Genomic DNA, 25055 nt, shown 5'->3' with positions numbered 1-25055 from the left:
AATGAACCCTGAGAAGAGAAGGATCTGGGCTGCTCTGTACAAAACCACTGCACAGATGCACAGAGCTGATAAGAATATAATAAGTTTCTTATTTTTAAAAGGAAAAAAAGAAAAGGACTTTAAAAGTTAAAAGAACGATGATAATGATTTCTATACTACAGAAGCACATACCTTTTTTACACATTTCCACATTTTTTTCCATCTGTTTTTGTTGATTCTTGTCAGGTGCAGTAGCAGCAACATTGACCTCCAACTCCTTCACTTGAGCTTTCAGGTGTATTTCTTGCTCAGAAAGGCTCTAAAAAAAATAAAAGAAAAATCAATAACTTCTAGAAATACTCACATGCAAGATTTGAAAAATGAGTAGAAGAGCAATATATTAAAGTCTGTATTACCAGGTTACAGCTGAAATTGCTCGACCATTATTAGGGTGGCATCCATATATCGGCTGCCGAAAATTATCAGAGTTTTGCCGATAATAAAAAAAAAAAAAAAGTGCCAATAATGGCCATTGAAAATGCATGCGATTTTGCCGCAATTTTCAATGGTCATGTGACTCAAAATCCACATCAAAAAGGCAACACGGATGTGTTTTTGCAGCGTTTTCAATGCATTTCAATGGGGAGGTCTGTTGCACTACAATGGAAGTACAAAGGACAGTGAAAACATACCACTTAACATTTAACCACTTGACATCCGCGCTATGGCTGAATGACTGCCACATCGCGGACCTGAATTCCTGGGAGGCCGTCATATGACGGCCTCCCCTGAGCACGCGCCCTGTAGGGCGCGTGCTGTGATCACCGAGTCACTAAGACTCGGGTGATCACTGATCCAAGTAAGGGGCCGGTCCCAGCCCCTTACCATGTGATCAGCTGTCAGCCAATGACAGCTGATCACATGATGTAAACAAAAGATCGGTAATTGGCTTTTTTTTCTACTCACGCTGACAGCCCGAGTAGAAAAAAAAAGCTGATCTCCGGCTCGGATGCGAGGGACATCGGTCCCGAAGTGGAAGAGGCACATCTGCCTCATGTGTATCCACATAACAGTGCCCAAAGTGCCACCTATCAGTGCCCACAAGTAGTGCCACCTATCAGTGCCCACAAGTAGTGCCAATCAGTGCCACCTAGCAGTGCTGCCTATCAGTGTAACTGATAGTGCCCATTATTGCCGCCCATCACTGCCACCCATCACTGCCGCCTCATCAGCGTACATCAACGAAGGAGAAAAATTACCTGTTTTAAATTTTTTATAACAAAATATATAAAATTAATTTTTTTTCCATTTTTAAAAAAAAAAAATAAATAAATAAAAAATGCAGAGGTGATCAAATACCACCAAAAGAAAGCTCTATTTGTGGGGGAAAAAAATGATAAAAATTCCATTTGGGTACAGTGTTGTATGACTGCGCAATTGTCATTTAAAGTGCGTCAGCGCTGAAAGCTGAAAATTGGTCTGGAAAGCGGGGGGGGGGGGGGGGGGGTTAAGTGCCCAGTAAGCAAGTGGTTAAAGGGATGCATTTTTCTTAAGCTTTTTTGTTTATTGCGCAAAAGCACTTCAAAAAGTCGAATACAATTATATATACTTTTTTTTTTTTCGTTTTTCGGCCAAGTGCATTCCGAATGTTCAGTTAAGGTCCAAAATTTGCATTTCGGTGCACCGCTAACCATTGTGCTCAACATTTTTCAAGAAAAAAACACCAATAGCCAGAGTACCAATGTAAGGTGTAATCACAAAATAGGGGAAGAGTATAGGCTAGCTTACAGAGTTTACAAGGACTGGAGTAAGGGGCCCAGGGGTGAGAGGAACTATAGGGACCAGGGAAGTGAATTAATCTGTGCCATAGCACTCTGAAACAAGGAGGCAACAGCTGAAGAAAGTGCCAAAATGCAAGGAACTATTCTATGCCCCTAATGCCGCGTACACACGACCGGACTTTACGGCATACTTGGTCCGGCGGACCAGAGTCCGTCGGACAATTCGATCGTGTGTGGGCTCCAGCAGATTTTTTTTCCCAAAAGTTTGATGAACCTAGAAATTAAACATGTTTCAAATCTTTCCAACGGACTCGAGTGCGGTCGAAAAGTCCGCTCGTCTGTATGCTAGTCCGACGGACAAAAACCCGACACTAGGGCAGCTATTGGCTACTGGCTATGAACTTCCTTGTTTTAGTCCGGTTGTATGTCATCACGTACGAATCCGTCGGACTTTGATCGTGTGTAGGCCAGTCCGTTCATTCTGAAAGTCCGACAGACCTAGTCCGCCGAAAAGTCCGCCCGTGTGTACGCGGCATTAGGGGACTTTCTGCACTTGAATACCTAAAGGACAAGCCACTCGAAGATTCTCAAGGACTCACAATTATCCCCTGCTTGTAGACGCTTTAAGGTATTGAATCAATTTTGAAAAATTTTGATGGATTAGGGTTACAGCCAACATAGGACAAAAGGCAGAACCTGCCAAGGAAGACTGGGATTTAATGAGGGATATTAAGTGCTGATCCGTAAAATTCATAAAAGGTAAGCATGCATTCAACAGGTCTAGGGGTTTTCCTGTTAAGGTGGGTTCACTGGCAGATCCACAGTGGATATAAACCACGGTTTACCGAATTTCCTTTTAGTGGTAACAGTTCTAGCACACACTTCATCGGGTTTCTATTCTGCATAGAGGAAAACCTTGAAAAGTGGGTGTAATGGAAAGATCTTTGCAGTGTTAGTGCGTTCAGCATCAATCTGGGCCCAACAACATCTTGTAGCCCTGAAGTGATTGCAGAAGGCTTTGGTGACTCAAAAACAGTCTCTTTATTAATAGAAACACAGACAGCTGGTTGCAAATGGCCTTAGGTGACCTGGTCACTGTAGGTGGGCAGTAGAAACAGACTGGGGATCGGAGTTCTATGTGTTGCTTTTGCAAAGCAGGAGCAGAATAAGGATTGCAGGATGAAACGCAGAGTGCATCCTGCACTCTACCCAGCTGATGAAATCAATGCTCAGTCCCCCAATGTTAACCCTTTCTGCTGTAAAACTGGTGGTAGCAGGACATTTGAAAAGCACCCTGTGATGCAAACAGGATTTTTTTTGTAAATGCTTTATCTCCATAGCAAATACAAAGCACACCTGATAACATCCATTCACAGGTGGAAACAATCAGCAATAGGAACATTCAAATCAGATGGTACATTATGAACAATAATGTGAAGTGAACATAGGATTTTTAACTTTTATAAAAAAAAAAAAAATAAAATAAAAAAAACTATTCTTGCACGTACATAACAGGACACAGAATTGTTTCATTTTAAGACCAAGGGGTTATTGCTCCACCTCCAGTAGATTGGACAGTGGCAAAAAGCAAAAGCGAAACAGTCCTGCATAAATCCTCCCCACTCTCAACATGCCTTTAGTTTTGTAGCAAGCAGTACATGAAGTGAGTAGGCACAGAGGGGCGGGCCTATAATGTATGCACAAGAAATACATTTTACAGGCAAGAGTCAAAATCCAATTTTTTTAAATCATATATTAAAGGGCAAAGGATTACTTGTTTTATCAACTACTTAATTTCTAAAAGCAGTCCCATGAGAGGTGGACAACACCGAAAACAATGACTAACAGGCTTGGTAGGATGCATAGGTAAATGGGACTATGTCCATCTGTCGCAAGTCATTAGAATGTCAAGTTGCAACTGTCTGGTGTGAATCTAGCCATAAGGAACAACCTTGAGAAGCCACCATAAAGCACAATTTAAGGGGTGCAACACAGACAGCAGATACTTCATTTGGGAGCAGAGGGACAGAAAATTTTCCTCTTCTTCGGAAGGGATAGTTAGGGTCTTGTTCAAGAATGACACAGCAGAATCCACTGCCGGAACCACCCACTTCTTGTAGAAATGCTCTTTCATGCTGTGCAAACCGTTTAAGGAATGAAGATCTATCTAGTTTTGTAAAGTATGCTCCACGGATAGGGATAAAACAGAAGTTTTAGGAGGTTTAGGAACTTTCAAAGCAGCTACTCTGTAAACTTAAGCAATATTAACTCTGGTTTGCTGCATCCTTAAATTTTTGCACACCACATCAGTGAGGACCCTAGCTGTAGAATTTAAGACCAGAGATATGTCAGTTCATTGGGCATTCTCCCGTGAAGATTTAGTGCAGTTGCCAACTAAGTACACCATTCGCTGCAATTAGAGTGTCCCAACTCACAATCATGACCAGATAAAATGGAGAGGGGAGCCTTGCTGTTGCCCAAACAGTCAAAGGCCTTGGAGCCCAGTGGTGCTGCACACTGGAGGAAGCTTGTGTCTGTGTCCATCATAATCCAGGAAAGTGTCAGCTCGCTTCCAAGATGTTGTGCGCATTCACAGAATGGCATCTGGGTGGGCCTGATTATGTGCTCCCCCAGCACCAACCCCTGAAAGAACCTAAATAAATGGCACAAAACTCAAATCACAATGGTGCCTGATAAGCCACTCTCCTCTTGTGACTGGCAGAGAGCCAAACGAAAAGCCAACTAAACCTTAACTGTGAACACAGGTTCCCTATGCCAGAGAGAGTGGAAGCAACATCATGTGGGACTCTTATGTCAGGGACAATTACTAGTGAGAAGGTTTTCATTGCAGAGTTACAGAATCTCAGGACCCAGCTCAATCGTTGCCAATTTATGGTCAGGCGTAACCACCCCAGGGGTCTTTACTCCACTGCAATGGACCGCAGCTCTTGACCTGTATAGCACCTCACAAGCCTCTGAATGCAGTGCAATAGTGTGCCAAGGTGAGCACTTCCTGTAGGAGCCAGTGCCAGTTAGCAACTTTAAAGGCGATCACCGCTCTTCTCTCTTGTGGGGTCTGGGTACAGTCGCTTGTGGCACGGTCAAGCCAAGAGGCAAGAGATCCAGATAAATGGTGCAAGGTTAAGCCCTTAAAGTGAAATTCCAGTCAAAATGGAAAAATTGTCTATGATAAGTATGTTAAATATGGAAAAAGGACTACACGGACGGGCAGAGGGTTATGTTTAAAAATGGTTTAAGAGGTAATGGCCAGCTAGGGTTCTTTCTCTTTGTCCTAGAGCCCAGCCAGCATACAGAACCCGAAAGGAAGGACTTCTGGTATAGTATCACCCCTGTTCTTTTGTTTCATATGCTCTTTAGTATTCTGTTAGTGTTTTATGTTAGCATTTCTACTTTCTGGGTAAATAAACAAGACCTTTGCTTCTTGAGCATTGTGGTTATTTCTATCGCCAACATTGTTCTTATAGCCTCACCATTATTATCATCAGAGCTTTGATAGACTAGATATTTATAGGAATAGACAAAAAAATACATTTATAATAAATAGGGGAAATCCAAAACCACCCCAAATTTATTTCACACACAACACATGACACACACTGCAATGTATACACCAACACGACACACTACAGGGAGGAATCCAATGCATTATACTGCAGCCTTTGTGTTACACACTACAAGGCTAAATCATGTGGTGTTCTTTGCTTGTTATGCATTACACTTACACTACCAATGTTGGATCATGTGGAGCTCTCTGCTTGTCATGCAATGCACTTACAATACAATGTTAGATCATGTGGATTTCTCTGCTTGACATGCGTTACACTCGCAATACAAGGTGGTATCATGTGGAGGGAATATAAAGTGTTCATTGCAGACTGAGCTGAGACCCCAGTGTACTTGCAGCTACACTGACAATTCCCCCTGCGCCCAGAGCCCTTCTCCCGCGGTAGCCTTAATTCAAAGCCCTACACAGTTATACTGCAAATGTGCACTGGACCTCCCAACCCTCCTGTGTGAATGGCTCTTTGTTTTTATTTCTTCATTTTCTCATGAATAAAGATGCACAATGCGTCTTATTGACGGGAGAACACTGAGCAGGAACCTATGATCAGCTCCTCCCATCCTGCATACGCCCACTGGCTACACAGGAACAGGGTCACTTCCTTCAAGTGATGTCACTAGCCTTTAGTAACCGCACCCACTGGCTGCTCTTAAACTAAGAAGGAAGAGGGATTGAAGTCATGTAACAGGCACGGGATACTGCAAAACAAGGTAGAAAATCTGGGATTTTTTTTTTTTTTAATTTTGAGGCATAAGGCTGACTTGGCTTACATTATTGCAGGGGAGAATTGAAGTATTAGGCTTTCCTTCCACTTTACAGCAGGCAGCAGAATGACTTTTTAGCAGCTCAGAATATGAACCAGGAAAAAGGTTCTTAGAGTAGGGAGAAACGCATTGATTACCTAAGGACACTAGCAGAATAAAACTGCAGGCATGTTGGGAGTGGGAGGGGTTATGCAGGGCTGGGTTTCAAGCTTTACTTTTAGCCAGTGTCCAGTCACCTGGAGGTAGAGCATTATCAATTGGTCTAAAAATGAAATAACCCTATGATGTTCAATAAAGAAAGTAAGGTAATTCCTGGTGCTCAGCTTAATCAGCCTACTGAACAGAGTGAGTTTCTGCAGGCAAGACAAATGCAAAGGTAATGCCGCGGCTCTAGACCTGAAAAACAGTAAAAAACATTTACCAATACTTAAGTGCCACAAGCAGAACCCAGCACTTGAAAGTCATATTCCAGGCTAGCCTCGCAACACAGTCCAGTGGAGTCCAGGTACAGCACTGCAAAGTCAGGCTTAGAAAAGGTTTATGTGGCACCCTAACTTCTAGAAAACAGCTCAAGCAGCGGTGTAATGAGGAATCTTCATTGAAGTCAACGGGAGAAGAAATCCAAGAATAAATTGGAGAGAAAAAAGAAAAAAAAGCTAGCAAAAATTGGTCAGACTTTTCTTCACAGAGCTAAACAAATTATGTCCATCCTTCTAGGACTCTACCAAAAAACAGAGGCGGGTTTAGCTTACCATTTTTGCCAGTTTCTAATATTCACCATTGACATTTATACAGCGATCAGGGCTAAAAATAGCCACTGATTACTGTATAAATGTCACGGGAAGGGGTTAAACACTAGGGGGCAATCAAGGTGTTAAGTGTGTTCCTTCAGCTAGTTCTAACTGGAGGGGGGGGGCATGGGCTACCACTGGCATGACAGAGATCTACGTTCCTGATGACAGGGAACAGTAGATCTCTGTCATGTTACTAGGCAGAACAGGGAAATGCCTTGTTTACATAGGCAGTTCCCTGTTCTGCCTCCCCTCGCCCTGATCGCGGGCCGCCGGTAGACATTGAGTCTGCGGGACCCGCGGCACGCCCGCTATCCTGCTTTTGCGGACTGACGTACAGGAACGCGCCATTCTGCCAGCGTATATCAGCATGAGCCGGTCGGCAAGCGGTTAATTATGGTGCGAGCATAGTAGCACAACAGCAAATACTATTCCGTTTCTCTCTCGCTGCCATTTTGGCATGCTGCAGAATTTGTAGTAGCATATCCTGACCCTAGAGACCTCTCTCTAGCATGTCCTTTATCCAGTGAAAATGAAGGCACAGGGAAAAAAGGTGCCTGGACTACAGGGATGCAAAAACATGATGGCATGGCTATGATGTAAATACGGAGTAAGATAAGTCTTTCCCACTGCAAGGACTTTTCCCAGATATTTTTGTGCCCACAGCTTGGGGATGCTTATCTTGCCACTAGCATTTAAATGAAAGTGCTTGTTATCCCAGCATTCCATATTCCGGATATGTGCTTGCTGTACTATGTACTTTTATGAAAAACGAACCTATTCTCTTTGTACTGCTTCCTTTGTCCTTTTTTTCCGTTACCTGAAGATTTGCTGTGAATTTTTCAAAAGTGTTTTTCATCTCCCGAGTGGACTTTCGCAGTTTAGCGACTTCTTCTTCAAGCTGAACTTTACGTTCTTGAATTACTGCAGCTTTCTCAGAGTCAGACCTAAGTTTGGACTCCATCTCTTGTAACTATAATATACCAGCAAAAAGAGGGAGTTTGAGAAATATAAATGTTCAATGGAAACAATAAAAACCGCACTACACTAAAAGCAAGATTTCCAACCTGTTCTTCGGAAACTTCAACTACAACAGAGTTTCCCATCCTGCCTTTCATCACCTTTCCTCCACCACCAGTCATTGTACCTAGAAATAGTAGAAGGTTACAAAAATGCTACAAATAAAGAAAAATATGAACTACTGCCACAGTGGATTAAGCAGCTTGTGTCAAAATAAAACAAGGATTTTGACCCACTTCTAGGGTTTGTTTACATTTGCGGAAGTCTCCGAAAAGCAATAGACGGTGGAACGCTTTTTAGAGAGCATACTGCTGCCTCCTGAATGCCTGTCTCTTTTAAAACCAAACTGGAAATTTGAATGGGAACACCGCACCTAGCATTTGGCTTGTGGTTGCGGCGCGATCCCATTCATTTGAATAGGTTGCGTTCAGTGGCGTTGCACATTACGTTCAACGCCACTGAATGCAACCTATTCAAACGAATGGGATCATTTTAGCCGTGGCCGCAAAGCACTGCAGCAAGTGTACGTCATCTAGTCACAATGTTACTTTAAAAGCAGAACTTTACCTAAAAAGTTCAACCCCCTCCTCTTCCAGATTTGGAAGCTTTTTTTTCAGGGAGTGGTTATTTAGCTTTGACATGTACCTGCTCCCACTAGGCAGTCTGAATGCAAACGTCCAGTTCCCCCTCTCTGCCCACAACCTCCGGTGACACGTCACATGTCATGTCACAGAAGGCTGAGCGTTCATTCAGAAAGTGACTTGCACATGCGCAGTGGGAAGCCGACTGTAAGCCAGTAGGATATCATAGCTGGCTTCCCACACTCAAGATGGCGGCACCAGGCAACCAAAGAATCAGCCCTGGTGATGACAGCGCTGGATCCCTAGGCTGGAGAGTACCTGTTTAATTAAAAGTCAGCTGCTACAGTATTTGTACCTGCTGACTTTTTTTTAGAAAAAACTAAGCTGGAATTCCTCCTAAAGTGTTGCTAAACCCAGGAGTCTGCATTCACTATATTTGGTCTCCCACAGTACACAGAAAAGCAATTATTTTTGTAAATATAAACTCCTAAATACCCTTTTCATCAGCAGCCAGAGCAGTCTTGTGACTTCTATCAGTGTCCATCCAAGCACTGGTTAAAGCTTGTAGGAGGAATTTTCATTCTCCCCCGACTGTCCTACGAGGCTGCAGGACTCCTGGCCCCGCTGTCTGGACACTGCTGATTGACCCTGTGCTGATCACATGCACTCTCCCAAGAAAAAAAAAAAACACTCTAGCAATTTGCAAACTGTGCATGTGCACATGCTCCCAAGGCTCTGTTCTATAAGGAAATGGTTTGGGGACTGTGGAAGAAGGGGAGGCTCGGAGAAATCAGGATCAAACAACCTTTTTACACAATGCAGAGGATTAACCCCTTAGGCTCCACAGTGAGTATAACAAGCATGCTTTACTGAATATACAGACTGATTTTACTGTTGTGGGTTTAGTAACACTTTAAAGTGGTCGTTAAGCCACTGTACTACAAACATCCCACCCCCCTACAAACGCTGAGATGGGCAGTAAGGGGACAGTGAAATTGCGGCTCACCACCTATATTTACAACTCCCTGATGGCATGTGTAAACGAACCCTTAAATCTTATCTATACCCAAGTACAAAAATGTTACATACTGCACTACGTCCCCTTTTTAAAGATTTTTGTATTTTCACCTTGTCATCCTGCCAGTAACAACTCCTGACAACGCTCACTCACTGTACTGAGTATCTGTGGAGGAGCAGCATTTATACTCTGTTACAAGACTACAGAAAACTTTCCCCTTTCGTGATCTATATAACATAGGATTGAGGTGTACTGTAGTTGACATAGAAAGCAGAAAGCAATGATAACTGATAAAAGTGCAACACAGAGAAAGCACAAGGGTAAACATGGCAGGGTAAACAAGTATTTTTACACATAACAAAAGCTTTCAAATGGTATATTTACTGGGTCAAAAAAAAAAAAAATAATAATTTCGGTGTTCAGGTTTACATTACACTTAAAATCTAACCTTTCAATGTTTCTTTGCTACAAGTTTCAGAAATCGGACCCAGCAAGGGAGATTCATTATAAAGCAAGTTACCAAGAGGCACATATTTTGTGCAAATCGGGCTCTGTTTTGTAAAAAATTTTGGACCGCTGGATATGGTGAAAACTCATGGTCACATCCCCATGCCAGCGTCCCATTTTAGTCTGCTGGGACACACGGACACACGAGGACATGTGGGTGCGGGTCACCAAACACACACAGGCTGCACCTATGCATCCCAGTCCTGGTAACAGACAGCCTGCGTGGGGCATGGAGCCAATTGTCCCATGTGAACAGGGCCTAAGGGTGTAACACCCTATTCTCTCTGCCAGGCTCCCATCATCTGTTCGACAGGATCACAAAACCTCATTTCTAAAAAGGTGGCCATGCATGGTTCAGCTTTTTTTGTTCAATCGGCTGTAGGAAAAAAAAACTGAACCTATCCCTCCCATCCACACATTCGAGGTGGATGTAGGAATCCTTCATGCTGAGCTATTATATTCTGACAGTATGCACATTCGCTACTATCAAAATACATAGATAAGTGATGCAGCCTATTGTCGGTGGCGCTGATCGATCAGCTTTAAGCCGACATGGCGGTTGAAGAGAAGTCGGTAGAGTGGCCTCACATGGATTAAAGATCCATAGTCCCTGCTGAACAGGCTGAATTTCAACCCACCTATGGCCAACTTTAGATGTTCTGGTCAGTAGTTGCAGCCTCATGTTACCAAAAGTTCTGTACTGTATGTGAGGACAGTGAGGGCCTGTCCACAACCAAACAATTCAAGAGACGTGGAAATCTCCAAAGCAAGGAATAAGGCAAGTATTAGACTATATATATTCTACTACTCCTAGAATTAATGGGTATTTAACCCCCTGTAGTGTGAGGGAGAAGGGAAGCATTAGTGGCCCTGTCTGGGGCAAACTACCTGCTCTCCAGGTTATCATTGTCACTGGAAAAAAAAAAAAAAAAAGTTAGGGAGAAAGATCGAAATTAGTGGTCACTAGAACCAGAATGAAAAACTTCTAAGGAGGCCAACTGTTACAGTAACAACCGCCTAAGAGGGGATTTCCCTTCTAAGCCCCCGTATACATTGGAGCTGGTGAAATCGCACCCTATTACTGGTAATCGCACTGTTCAAAGGCAGACTTTGCGGTGCCGCACAGATTTGAAAAAGTAGTTCCTGCACTACTTTTGGCGATTTTGGGTACTACTTGCATAGACATCTGTCCGTGAAGCTACACAGATGTCTTCCAAATTGCGCACAATGTCGCACTGACATGCAGCTTTGAAATCATGCCATTTCAAAGCTGCAGTCAATGTGAAGGGGGGGGGGGGGGGCTTGCCTTCTTTCTGTTGTGTCTTCGGGACAGAGAATGAAAAGAATTTCCCAAAAAGAACTATCAGCTGACAGAATTATAAACTCTTCTGCACTCCACAAAACTGAACAATTTTTTTTTTTGCCTGGAGTTGGCGCTGAAGACTTGAATATGCGACATTACTAATTGTGCAATTTAAATTACATTCTTATGGGTTTACTCAATAGCAGGAATCAAGCCTAAAGTGCATCAGGAGATTTGTACACACACAACATAAAGTCCTTACCAGACTGCTCTATAATTTGCCCTTGCAGAGTCACCACCCTCCATCTTTTGTCTTTCTGAAAGGCAACTCTAGTTGCTTGATCTAAATTATCCGCAACAAGTGTATCTCTCAAGGCAAAGTAGAAGGCTGGTCTTATGTGCGCATCCTTAACTTTCACCATATCAAACAAACGGGGGATGTTTTCCGGGGTTGATATCTTATTCATTCCTTTCTCCCACACATTCATCTGTAAAGAAAATTAAACGTACATGGTATAACTGTAACAAATACTCTACATGATTTACATTTTATATATATTATATATATATATATATATAAAAAAGAAAAAAAATGTACCTTGTCTAAACCAATAAATGTTGCAACTCCGACATTCTGTCTTTTCAAAAAGTTAACGCACTCCTGTGCTGTGTCAATAGTATCCACCACAATATGATCCAAAGCTCCACATGATGAGGAAATTGCAACATCATATTTTTCATCAATAGCTCCGAGGTCCCCCTGTTAGCAGAAACAATAGTTATCCATCAATGGTACACACTTGATTTAGAAGTAGGTTAAAAAGATAAAAAAACAAAAAAGTTTTTAGGTGCTGTGCTACCAATATCAACACATGTCAGACCTCCAACATTTCCTGAGGGAAGTAGAGCGCATGTATGTCCATGTGATATTCACCTGCAGTTACCATCTCCAACCTTTGATTTACTGTGTTAAGTCTATAGAAAAACCAATTGAAGGATCACCTTCCATGTATGTAGGGACTTTTGAGGCACCATAAAAAACAGCGAAATTAAGTAAAACAAAATATTTATTGTAAATCGTTAAAATACATGGCTGACTCAAGAGTTAGGCACCATGGAAATTTTGCAAAATATGATATTACACCATACATTACAGGATCTGATAAATCAAATGTTAAAATAAGTACAGATGGGCGAATTTTAATAAATCCTGCTTGTAATAGCTGCCGACGCAGTTGGCAGTCCTCAGCTGCTTCATCAAGGGTACCAGGGGAATAGAACATCAATTATAGAGAGAACTACCACTAGATTCTCAGATGTCATACAAAAGAGTTTAAAGGCCACCACCCCCAACAGAACGGAGGGGGAGGGTAAGTTGGACACTGGACCACACAAAGAGGGAACCAAGGCCATCATTAGCCACCCAAGCACCATGGTCAGTGTGGCAGAAAATCCAGCATGGCTCAGGAGCAAGCAGTGGCATCCTCCTCCCCTCTGATCACCATAAAGCAGTCTAAGGAACACCCAAATACAGTACAACAAGAAAAAAAAAAAAAAAAAAAAAAAGAAAAACCAAAAAAGGCAATAAAGAGACATTAAAATGCCATTTACAGAGCCTTTCAACCAAACTGGTATTTGCGGGGGCATAAATAATTGACCTTATAGAATGTACAGAAAGCATATTCAGAAGATTAGGTTGCCGCTTTACAGATTTAAAGTAGTAATAAACATTTTACATAAGTCCACTGAAATGACTATCCTCAGGTGATAATATTGAAGCAAATCATCCCACATAAGCTGTACTTCTTTAGCTGCAGCTCAAATTTCTCAGCTTCCAGGGAGGCAGAGGATGGGGATCTGATAATACACACCCCACAGCAGAGAGCTCATTGTAATCTGAGACCTGAGCGGAGGGTATGGACACCCCCCCCTTTTCGACACAGCCTGGCTGGGAAGAATGCACATTACAGGCTGTGACCATTACATGCCTTATGTCTGAGAGACTTTCAGAAGTAACACAAGCAGTTAAAACTTTGGATTGAGGCAAGTTTCCACTTGAAGATATGCTTTTCTTATTTTGAATTTCAAATGTTTACAACCACTTTAAGGCCTCATGCACACGAGACACTGTTAAACGCACGTTCAGAGGCAGTTGGACACTTTTTCAACTGCCCCTGAACCCATTCAATGTTATCCTATGTGTCCATGTACACAGTCTCATTTTGTGGCTTTTTAGGCAGTTGCGTTTAACCTCATCTTTAAAGAAGCAAAAAATGGGTCCAGACGCAAAATGCAGCTAAACGCCGGTACCGCGTTTGCGTTTATAAGTGTTTTTAAAGGAACATTTTATAACCCGACTTTAGGGTTCCAAGCACCAAGTGGCCCCGAGATACAAAGTTGGGTCACAAAATGTCATTCTCTGCGGCAGAAGTGCTTGACATTTTGCGACCCGACTGCGGCTCCCATATCTCGGGGCCACTTGGTGCTAGCAATTTGGTGTGCTAACACAGTTGGACTAACACTAGAAAGTATCCAAATTTGGGGTTCCTAGCACCAAGTGGCTCTGAGATATGGGGCCCCAAATTCGGGTCAGAAAATGTCATTCTCTGCTGCAGATGTGCTTGACATTTTGCGACCCGACTTTGGGGCCCCATATCTCGGGGCCACTTGGTGCTAGGAACCAAGTTTGGATATGTTGTAGTGCTAGTTCCACTGTTAGCACACCAAATTTGGGGTTCCTAGCACCAAGTGGCCCCGAGATACGGGGCCCCAAATTTGGGTCGCAAAACGTCATTCTCTGCTCTGCAGACGCTTCTAGACGCAAACGCGGTAAAACGCGGGATGCAAACGCGGCAAAACGGGCGTTTCTAAACGCCTGTTTCAGCTTTTAAAAACATGTGTTGAGTAGAGTTTGCACCGGCGTCTCGTGTGCCTGAGGCCTTAGACTTAAAAGTAGATTTCAGGGATTTAACCAACTAATCTTAAAGTGGAGGTCCATGCAAAATCTAAAATCTGTGCATCTATAGACACCAGGGATCCAACACTAACTTCTCTATCCCTGTAAAGAAAGAATGAGTATACATACCTTTTTGGAAGCCGATCTGACCCGCTCCGAACAGATCCCATGCTGAGCTGTCAGCCGCGGCTTCTCTGTGTAGGCGGGTGCAGAGGAGACAAAGGACAACAGAAGCCCCATAATAACTCTATGGGTGACGTCACTTCCCTTTTCATTTCACAGGCGTTGTTGTCCGTGTCCTCTGCAGAGCTTCAGGCACGAGAGATTGGGTCGGAGTGGGTCAGATCGGCTTCCAAAAAGGTATGTATACTTTTCTTCTTCTTCTTCTTTTCTTTACTGGGATAGAGAGGTTAGTGTTAGATCCCTGGTGTCTATAGATGCAGGGATTTTAGATTTTGCATGGGACTTACACTTTAAAATCTCCCCCCCCCCCCCTCCTAATACCCATGCTAGCCTGTGGAAGAAATATCTATACACTAAACTATTTTCAGGCCACTCTAGTCACATGACCCCATGTCATGCAGCACCAGCTGCAGGGGAGATAGCAGGGCTCAAAGTGGTTGTAAAGGCAGAAGGTTTTTTATCTTCGTGAATTCTATGCATTTGGATAAAAAGCCTTTTGTACTGCAGCAGCCCCCCTCAGCCCAATACTTACCTGAGCCCCCTCTCTATCCAGCGATGTTATAGGATTGTCCCAGCTGCCTGGGACTCCCCTGCTTATTGGCTGAGACCGCAACATGGTGCCATTGGCTCCTGCTACTGTCAAAGTCAGCCAGTCAATGACAAGAGAAAAGGGGGTGAGGCCAGGCTGCAGCTCCGTGTCTGAATAGATACACAGAGCTGCAGCTCAGCTTGGGTGCCCCCATAGCAAGCTGCTTGCTGTGGGGGCACTCATCAGGAGGGAGGGGCCAGGAGAGCCGAAGAGGGCCAAGAAGAGGAGGATCCAGGCTGCCCTGTGGAAATCCACTACACAGGGCAGGTAAGTATGACATTTTTTTTATGTTAAAAATAATAAACAAGAGAATTTACAATTACTTTAACAACGGCCCAAATGCCTGAGCGGTGACATCATTCATGAGCATACTACAGTGCCTTGAAACAGTATTAATACCCCTTGACATTTTCCACATTTTGTCATGTTATATCCAAAAACGTAAATGTATTTTATTGGGATTTTATGTGATAGACAAATACAAAGTGGCACATAATTGTGAAGTGGGAGGAAAATTATAAAATGATTTACAATTTTTGGCGTGCATTTGTACTCAGCCACATTTACTCGGATACCCCTCACTAAAACCTAGTGGAACCAATTGCCTTTAGCCACCTAACTGAACCAAGTCTGCTACTTAGTAAATCGAGTCCACCTGTGTGTAATTTAATCTCAGTATAAATACAGCTGTTCTGTGAAGCCCTCAGAGGTTTGTTAAAGCGGAGTTCCGCCGAGAAAAAAAAAAAAAAAAAAAAGTCAGCAGGTACAAGTACTGCAGCTGCTGACTTTTAATAATCGGACACTTACCCTGTCCTGGAATTCAGCGATGCGGGGGAACGAAGCCCCGGTCGTCTCCCCCTCCTATCTGCGGTGCCGGGATGGTCACTGCGGGCGCCTGGCCGTGGCTTCACAGCCGCGCAAGCCACGTTGTCACTGGCCGGGCAATCATCTAGGACCTGTGACGTGTGCCAGATTGCAGAGAGGGAGGAAGGAGAGGTGAACTTCCTTCTAGCACCGCGGTGCCCCGGGAGGAAGTGGGAGCTGGAACCCTCTAAAGAGAGGGTTTCTGCTCTCCCCACCAAACAAAAATGACATGCCAAATGTGGCATGTGGTAGGGTCACCTTCCCTTAAAGCTAAAATTCTATTTTTGGGTGGAACTCCGCTTTAAGAGAACCTTCGTGAACAAACAGCATCATGAAGGCCAAGGAACGCAACAGAAGGGTCAGGAATAAAAGTTGTGGAGAAGTTTAAAGCAGGGTTAGGCTATAAAAAAATATCCCAAGCTTTGAACATCTCACAGAGCACTGTTCAAGCCATCATCCGAAAATGGGAGTATGGCACAACTGCAAACCTACCACGACATGGCCGTCCACCTAAACTGACAGGCCAGGCAAGGAAAGCATTCACCAGAGAAGCAGCCAAGAGGCCCATGGTAACTCTGGAGGAGCTGCTGAGCAGCAGCTTCGGTGGGAGAATCTGTCCACAGGACAACTATTAGTCATGCACTTCACAAATCTGGCTTTTATGGAAGAGTGGCAAGAAGAAAGCCATTGTTGAAAGAAAGCCATAAGAAGTCCTGCTTGCAGTTTGCGAGAAGCCATGCGGGGGACACAGCAAACACGTGGAAGAAGGTGCTCTGGTCAGATGAGACCAAAATTGAACTTTGTGGCCTAAAAGCAAAACGCTGTGTGTGGCAAAAAAAGCGAACACTGCACATCACCCTGAACACACCATCACCACCGTGAAACGTGGTGGCAGCATCATGTTGTGGGGGAAGCAGGTCAGAGTTGATGGGAAGATGGATGGCGCCAAATACAGGGCAATCTTAGAAGAAAACCTGTTTGAGTCTGCAAAAGAATTGACTGGGGCGGAGGTTCACCTTCCAGCAGAACAACGACCCTACACATACAGCCAGAGCTACAATGAAATGGTTTAGATCAAAGCATATTCAGGTGTTAGAATGACCCAGTCAAAGTCCAGACCTAAATCCAATTGAAAATCTGTGGCAAGACATGAAAATTGCTGTTCACAGACACTCTCCATCCAATATGACAGAGCTTGAGCTATTTTGCAAATAAGAATAGGCAAAAATGTCACTCTATAGATGTGCAAAGCTGGTAGAGACCTACCCAAAAAGAATTGCAGCAAAAGATGGTTCTACAAATTATTGACTCAGAGGGGCTGAATACAAATGCATACCACACTTGTCACATATTTTGTAAATAATTTTGAAAACCATTTATCATTTTCCTTCCACTGCACAATTATGTGCCACTTTGTGTTGGTCTCTCACATAAAATCCCAATAAAATACATTTACATTTTTGGCTGTAACATGACAAAATGTGGAAAACTTCAAGGTGTATGAATACTTTAAGGTACTGTATATTGTCGGCACTCCCTCCCTCTCCCTTTAAGCTGCCACTAGCTGACACAGGGGAGCCAGATCAAGTGTCCGGTCCGCAGAGTTCTAAAAATAGGAAAGTATACAGATTTTTCTTTCACAGGTTAGTTAGTATAGGTGTTAGGATGGGGAGGGAGCCATTTTTAGATTAGTTAGGTGTATACTGGAACACTACTTGATGCTTGATGAGGATACCTACTACTACAGATCCCTAATAATGAAAAGCCCAAAAGGCACTCACTGACCTAGTGCAGTGGGCTTTAATTAAAGCGGACCTGCAGTCATTTTTTCAACTTTCCATCCATTAAATCTTCTGCCCTTGTTGTTTTAACTTTGGATAGTAAAACATTTTTTTTCTGCCAGTAAATACCTTATACAGCCCACTTTGTCTTTGTCTGGTAAAAAGCCTAGGCTTAGGGCATCATGCACAGCTCTCTCTCTCTCTCGTGAGAGTTTGCCAGGAAAGGAGGGGAGATGAGTCATAAAAGGGCCAATGAGAGCTGCAGGGCTGGAGGTGTGCCTGTGCAGCTTCAGATGCCCACAGTTAAAAAGGCTGCAGCCAGACTTGTACAGAATCACAGTATATATAAAATATGCAAAGTGGTTGGAGGGAAGCTTCAGAATGGCAAAAGTTTTTATTCCAAATTATGTGAGCAGACTGCAGTTCCTCTTTAAAAAAGGAGGCACTTTATCACACAACTCATATGCGTGCACAATAACTTTGAAAGAAAGTAATTGAAGTCAAAGAATTATTTTGAAGACCTCCTGGAATAACAAAAATAGAATCAGTTGCCTAAAAGAAGTAGTCTGATGCTGGACACAAGGAGGGCAACAAAATATATTCAATAATGTGAAAGGCACAGACCACTTTGGGCAAAAAGGAGGATGTTGATCACAACATAAATCTTGTTGTTATCAATTGTGGCTCCAAATAGGACAGCACTGATAGCTCAGAAACCCTTCTGACCAGGGCAATGGCCACAACAAAGACTACCTTACAGGATAACAATGCCAAAGTGTCTCGAACAGGTTCAAAAAAGGGAAGGGGGGATCTTTGTAGCATTTACAAAATGCGCTACAATTGCACCAAAAGGCAAACTGAAAAGATATTTGTCGCACAAAGTGCGGCCCATTTACATGAATCTGAAGGTATCTGACAACTAGTCCACTGGAGGATCCCTGACAGAATCAGAAACTTTAGGCATATCTGCCTCAGGATGTCCCCCAGTGTACCCATATAACCCAGCACACTGAGTCTCCAGCTTTTTTTTTTTGATCAAAGAAGAATAAGGAAGGGACAGGGAATAGAGTACAAGAGTTGAATTCAGACAATGGGACGTCCCCAAGCAAAGCCAAAATTGCAGAAACAGGCCCACAGGAGGAACAAGAATGATAAATTAACTCAAGAAACCATTGACAGCAAAAGCACCTTGGAGCCAAAGCAGGAATCAGCAGAGGCTCAAACTGTCACCTGTTAAGGAATGGTTTTGAAAAAGTGAACAGAAAAAAAAAAAATAGTTGGTGCAACCCTTGAGCATGGGCAATGCTGGATGCTGTAAAAATCCAGGGACCCAAACCTTTTGGTAAGGGAAAAAAAAAAAAAAACAATAAAAAAAAGGGACTGAGGGCAAAGGCCCTGGAAGAAAAGACAAAATAACCACCCAGCTTGATTGTAGAGAAGAGTTGAATCCAATGGAAAGACCACCTTGTGAGAAAGGGAAGAGGGGTTGGTTGACAAGGAATGCATGGCATGCAGCCTTATCCAACCCAAAAATGTAATTGTGTTTGACATGCCTTTAAAGCAGGACATATAAATGAAAGGCATTCTCCCAGGTGGTGATTAAAGAAAAAAAAAGGGGGGGGGGGGGGAAGAACCCCAGGGAAGCAAGGAATGGCTTTCAGGATACTTCATCCCTATGTAAAGTAAGAAAAGGAGAGGGTCCCAAGAACACAGGGGAGTAAAAGGCAAAACTACAATTGTTAGGGTTTCCAGAAAGGGAAATGTTCCAATCGTACATTTGCCCTTCTAAAAGGAGTATCCCTTTTGAGCACAACGGAGGCCCCTGTGTGGACTAGAGCATCTAAGGAAGGCCCCAATCTAAGGCATGAGGAAAAGGATATAAAATAACTAAACTAGACCTGCTTGACAACAAGAGTTGGGTGTTTATTTCAAACAGAAGTTGCATCATGAGTCATGATTACAGTTTCTAGGATGGGGTCGCTTACCATCACACTAGGTGACAAGTTCTTCACATAATCGATCACAGAGCACGGGGTAAGCAATCTTTATGCCCCTAAGAGGGACACGAAACCTAGAGGTTGGAATGTGCTTGACTGGTGTATGTCAGGGAAATGCAGAGAGATCTCTGGGCAAGTCTATCAATGTAATGGAACTAATCTCCACACATAGTGAGGAGTAGTGTTCCAGTGAACAAGAGCAAAAAAGCTGGGAATTGTCTGTCCCAGAGAACATAGTTAGAAAAAAAACCTGTGGGAAATTTTCAGAGCTGCAACCGAAGGGTGCCAATGGCATCAGGTTTTTGAACATGAGGTCAGTGATAGACAAAGTGAAATGCTAAAGTGAATGCAATTATAACGATATGGGGATTAGACCTAGACAACCTGAGTAGTCCAAGGTCAGGGGGAAGTAGCCAGAGAACAGTGCAATGTCAATCAAAGACGGAAGTGTTTAGGTCTATGATCAGAGCTTTAAGAAAAAAGGTCTCCAAGGAGTCAGGTTTGATTAAGGGTCTAATGATATAGTACAACAAGTTGTGAGGAGTTCAACAATGTAAAATCTACATTGCAGTGTGGATAGGTGGAAAGTAAAACCACTCACACTGGAGTAGCTATTAAAACATTTAAGATCTCCTGTAAGCGCAATATAGTGGAAGGTCTATTGAAGGCCAGGCAGAAACCACACTGCTGCAATAGAGAATGACAAACCTACAGAAGACCAGCAAGGAGGCTGGTTATATAAAGCAGAACTTTACACATTTTATCATGTTGCACTCTCCTGTATTAAAAAAAAAAAAAAAAAAAAAAAAAAGTGCACGCAAGGTATGTTGTGTACCATCCCAGGAGCAGTTTGTGAGATGTCATACGCTGTAAGCGTCTCGAATAGAAACCTACAGCACGTATGTGTGTGTCAATTTGCACATGGAGATTGGAGATTTGCACATGCACCAGAACCAAATTAAAGTTGGCAGGACTAAAGAAGAGGGGCAAATAGAGAACTTTCACTTCAACAAGATGATGCTGGACATATTTTTTTTTTGGGGGGGGGTTGGGATTCTAGGCAGAGTGTAGTTTCTCTTTAACTAATTAGAACAGATTTTATTCCTTAGGATCATGGTGGGACAAGCATAGCTGAGTTGAAAGAAAAGCTATTGGCAATGTTCAATCACCTAAAAGTAGTGGCATATAATCCAAGGTCTAAGAATAAACTTCTTTGTACGGTTAAGATATAGCATCCCACCCCTCTCACCAGTACCCAGGCAGCTACGGCAACTTAAATGGCACTTAAGCAAACAAAAATCTCAGGTACATTAGAAGAGAAAAAAATCCCCATTTTTAGCAAGAGCTGGTCCTAATAACTGCATGGAGTCCCCAGATATAATAGATTGAACAGTGGAGATCTGTAAAATCTGAAACAGGCAGGTTGTTGCTACCATCTGCAGGACCTAATGCAGAGATATCACCATTATGCTTAAGGAAGAAATGCAGGAGTTTAAAAAAAACAAAAAACAAAAAAACAAACACATACATACATTGCTGTGAAAAAAAGTATTTGCCCCCTTCCTGATTTTTTTTTTTTTTTTTTTTTGCATATTTCTTACACTTAAATTCAGATCAAAGAATTTTTAATATTACACAAAGATAACTCGAGTAAAACCAAGATGCAGATTTTTAATTATAATTTCATTAAAAGGGAAAAAAAAGCTGTTCAAATCTGCCTGGCCCTATGTGAAAAAGTAATTGCCCCCTCCCATGCTGAATCATGAATGAACTGTGATTAACCACAATTTTTTGGAAAGCGGAGTTAAATTTCACTTGCCACACCCAGGCCTGATTACTGCCAAGAAATCACATAAATAGAAAAGTGAAGCACGCCAACAGATCACAAAAAGCCACACATCGTGCCACAATCTAAAAAATTCAAGAACAGATTAGAAACAAACATGTATCAGTCTAGGAAGGGTTTCAAAGCCATTTCTAAGGCTTTGGAATGCCAGTGAAGCACGGGGAGAGCCATTACCCACAAATGGAGATAACTTGGAACAGTGGTGAACCTTCTCAGGAGCGGCTGGCCTACAAAAATTACTAAAAGGAGCATGACAACTAGGTCCAGGAGGTCATAAAAGAACCCAGAACAACATCTAAAAGAACTGCAGGCCTCACTTGCCTCAGGTAATATCAGTGTTCATGATTCAACAATAAGACTGGGCAAAAATGGCATCCACGGGAGAGTTCCAAGGCCAAAGCCACAGTTGACCCAAAAAAACACAAAGGCTCATCCTCACATTTACCAAAAAACATCTTGGATTATCGCCAAGACTTTTAGGCAAATATTATGTGGACTGATAAGACAAAAATTTAACTTTTTGGAAGGTGTATGTCCATTAAATCTGGCATAAAACTAATACAGCATTTCATAACAAAAACATCATACCAACAGTCAGACATGGTGGTGGTAGCATAATGGTCTGGGGCTGCTTTGCAGCTTCAGGACCTGGACGACCTACCATAATTGATGGAACCATGAATTCTGAGCTCTACCAGGAAATCCTAAAGGAGAATGTCCGGCCATCAGTTTGTGACCTCAAGCTCAAGTGCATTTGAACAGCAGGACAATGAGCGGAAACACAACAGCAAGTCCACCTCCAAATGGTTCAAACAAAACAAAATGTAGGTTTTGGAGTTGCCTAGTCAAAGCCCGGACTAAAATCCAATTGAGATGCTGTATCATGACCTTACACAAGCCGCTCATGCTGGAAAACCCTCCAATGTGGCCGAATTAAAACAATTCAGCAAAGAAGAGTGGGTCAAAATTGCTTGACAGCAATGTGAAAGAAGCATTGCCAGTTATCGCAAAACACTTGATTGCAGTTGTTGCCGCCAAGGGTGGCATAACCAGATCTTAGGTTTAGGGGGTAGTTACTTTTTCACATAAAGCCAGGCAGGTTTGGACAGATTTTTGCCTTAATAAATGAAACCATCATTTAAAAACTTCATTTTGTATTTACTTGGGTTATCTTTGTATAATAAATGACTCCAATCAAACAAATTTTATTAAGTGTGACAAATATGCAAAAAAATAAAAAAAATCAGAAAGGGGGCAAATACTTTTTCACACAACTGTACTTACTTGCCTGCTGCAGTATCAGTCTAATGATGCAAGCTGTCCCCCACTGGCTCTAAGCCTGAAAACTAAGCAATCACAGACCTTTCATAGCTTAGTTCTGGGTCTTCCCTGAGCAGAGAGCAGTGAATGTCAGTCACCTGCTCTACCACTACAGTGCTCACTGGAGAGCTGGGCAGGAGAGGGGATGGGAGCAGCTGGCACAGCACACCGAGAGGCTGAGCCAGCTGCCTGTAAGACATTTGGGTGGATCCCAACATAATTGTCAGGTTTCCCTCCAGAGTCTGGAGTGGGTGTGAAGTCAGACAGTGACCGAATATAGAAGTATATCCAAAAAAAAACTTTTAACATACTTCTCTTTTAATGAACTGGGGAAACCTGTGCTCAATGGCTAACTGCCCCATCCTATCCTTTTCAATTTCTCTGGTAGGCAGCAGTATAATCCTAAGTTGCTTATTGTCAAGCTGTGCCCCTCAATGGACGATAGAGAAAGTCCAATGACAGACTGCAGACAGGTTTTTAAACCAAACATCAAATCACTCTAAAAATTCCTAATTACTTTTATGCACTTAAATACAGCTAAAGCTGAACATACATGGATAGAAAATCGAAAGAAGAAAAAAAATTTATTTCATTTCAAGATCGAAAATGAACGAACATGTTGGAAATGTTTTTGTTTGAGCGATTTTCGATTCATTTGTTGGTCAGTCGTTTGAAAAAAATAAATACATTTAAGTCATATGCACTTGAGCAGAAGGGGTAGTAGTAGTAATTGATTTGAAAGGGAAAAAAAAAAACCCCACACACCCCTCTATCTTTAACATTGAAAACGATCAGAAACATCGGACACTATTTTGGGACCATTATACAGCGATCAGTGCTATAAAAATTCACTGATTACTGTGTAAATGACACTGGTAGGGAAGGGGTTAAACACTAGGGGGCAATCAAGTAGTTAAGTGTGTACTAGGGAGTGATTCTAACTGTGTTTGTGGGGGGGGTTGCCTCACTAGAACATGACAGATCACTGTTCCCGATGACAGGGAGCAGTAGATCTATCATGTGGCTAGGCAGAACAGGGAAATGCCTTGTTTACATCTCCCCGTTCTGCCGCTCCGTGACAAGTTTGCAGGCCCCCGGCGGACTTCGAGTCCGCGGAACCCGAGGGCATGGTCACGGAGTACACGCCCACAATGCCGCGATTTAAAGAAACGTACCTGCACACCCATTTGCCCAGCCGTGCCATTGTGCCAATGAACATCGTCGTGCGCTGGTCGGCATGTGGTCAAGTTCATCACAGGAGTCGGGCCAAAGGGCGGGACTAGGCATGTCTGCGAGCCAAGTACACAGGAGATCCGGCTCTATCTATTCCAGCAATGGTAAGGCTGCAGACGGCCACCGATTAGGCTCCAAAGATGGGCAAGGCTGCAGATGGGCAGTGATCAGGCTGTATTGATAAGCACTGATCAAGCTTCATAAATGGGCAATGAAGTGGCTGCTGATGGGCACGGATAAGCTGCATGGAAGGGCACTGACCTTTATTTTTCTTCAAATTTATTTAAAATTTAAGGTTTTTTTTCTTGAAACTTCCCTCTTAAAATTAAGGGGCGTGTTATATGCCGATAAATACAGTAATTGTAAAGTTTTGTTTTAAAAAAAAAATCAAAAATATGTTACACTTACCTCCTATGTGCAGTTGGTTTTGCACAGAGCCACCTGGATCCTCCTCTTCTCAGGTCCCTGTTCGCTGCTCCTGGCCCCTCCCTCCTGTTGAGAGCCACACAGCAAGCAGCTTGCTATGGGAGGACCGAAGCCGAGTCACATCTTCGTGTGTCCATTCGGACACAGTGCCCCGACCTGGCCCGCCCTCTCCCCTGATTGGCTAACTGACAGCCATGGGAGCCAATGGCGCTGCTGCTTTGTCTCAGCCAATTAGGAGAAGAGTCCCGGATAGCTAAGACACTCATGGACGTTGCTGGAGCAAGATGGGGCTCAGGTAAGTAATTAGTGAGGTGCTGGGGAGGCTGCTACACACAAGTTTTTTTTTTTATCTTAATGCATAGAGTGCATTAAGATAAAAAACATTCTGCCTTTACAACCTTTAGAAGTCCAGACTATTCTTAAGCAGTCCATAGATACTGCAATTTTCTTTCCTTCCACCATCGGCTGGGAAGCCTTGTCAATGTGAGCTAATAGTTTGATTCAAAGATCTGCGCAATACACCAAATCCAGAC

The 25055-nt window shown here is 42.9% G+C and overlaps 1 protein-coding gene across 2 annotated transcripts in view; it reads right to left on the bottom strand.

Moving 5' to 3' along the window:
• SMC4 (structural maintenance of chromosomes 4) overlaps positions 1-25055 on the bottom strand; it is a 108574-nt gene that overhangs the window by 22468 nt on the left and 61051 nt on the right. For both annotated transcript variants that reach the window (XM_073626113.1, XM_073626114.1), the window contains 5 exons: positions 11926-12087; positions 11590-11815; positions 7966-8045; positions 7719-7871; positions 172-298 (listed from right to left, as the gene is read on the bottom strand). In XM_073626113.1, the coding sequence (XP_073482214.1) occupies positions 172-298; positions 7719-7871; positions 7966-8045; positions 11590-11815; positions 11926-12087 (748 nt within the window). The remainder of the gene's footprint in view (positions 1-171; positions 299-7718; positions 7872-7965; positions 8046-11589; positions 11816-11925; positions 12088-25055) is intronic.

This window comes from Aquarana catesbeiana, linkage group LG04 (genome assembly GCF_042186555.1).
Source record: "Aquarana catesbeiana isolate 2022-GZ linkage group LG04, ASM4218655v1, whole genome shotgun sequence".
In the NCBI taxonomy this organism is placed as follows: Eukaryota; Metazoa; Chordata; class Amphibia; order Anura; family Ranidae; genus Aquarana; species Aquarana catesbeiana.
Note: the sequence above shows the minus strand (reverse complement) of the source record. Positions and strands in the feature narration are given on the sequence as shown.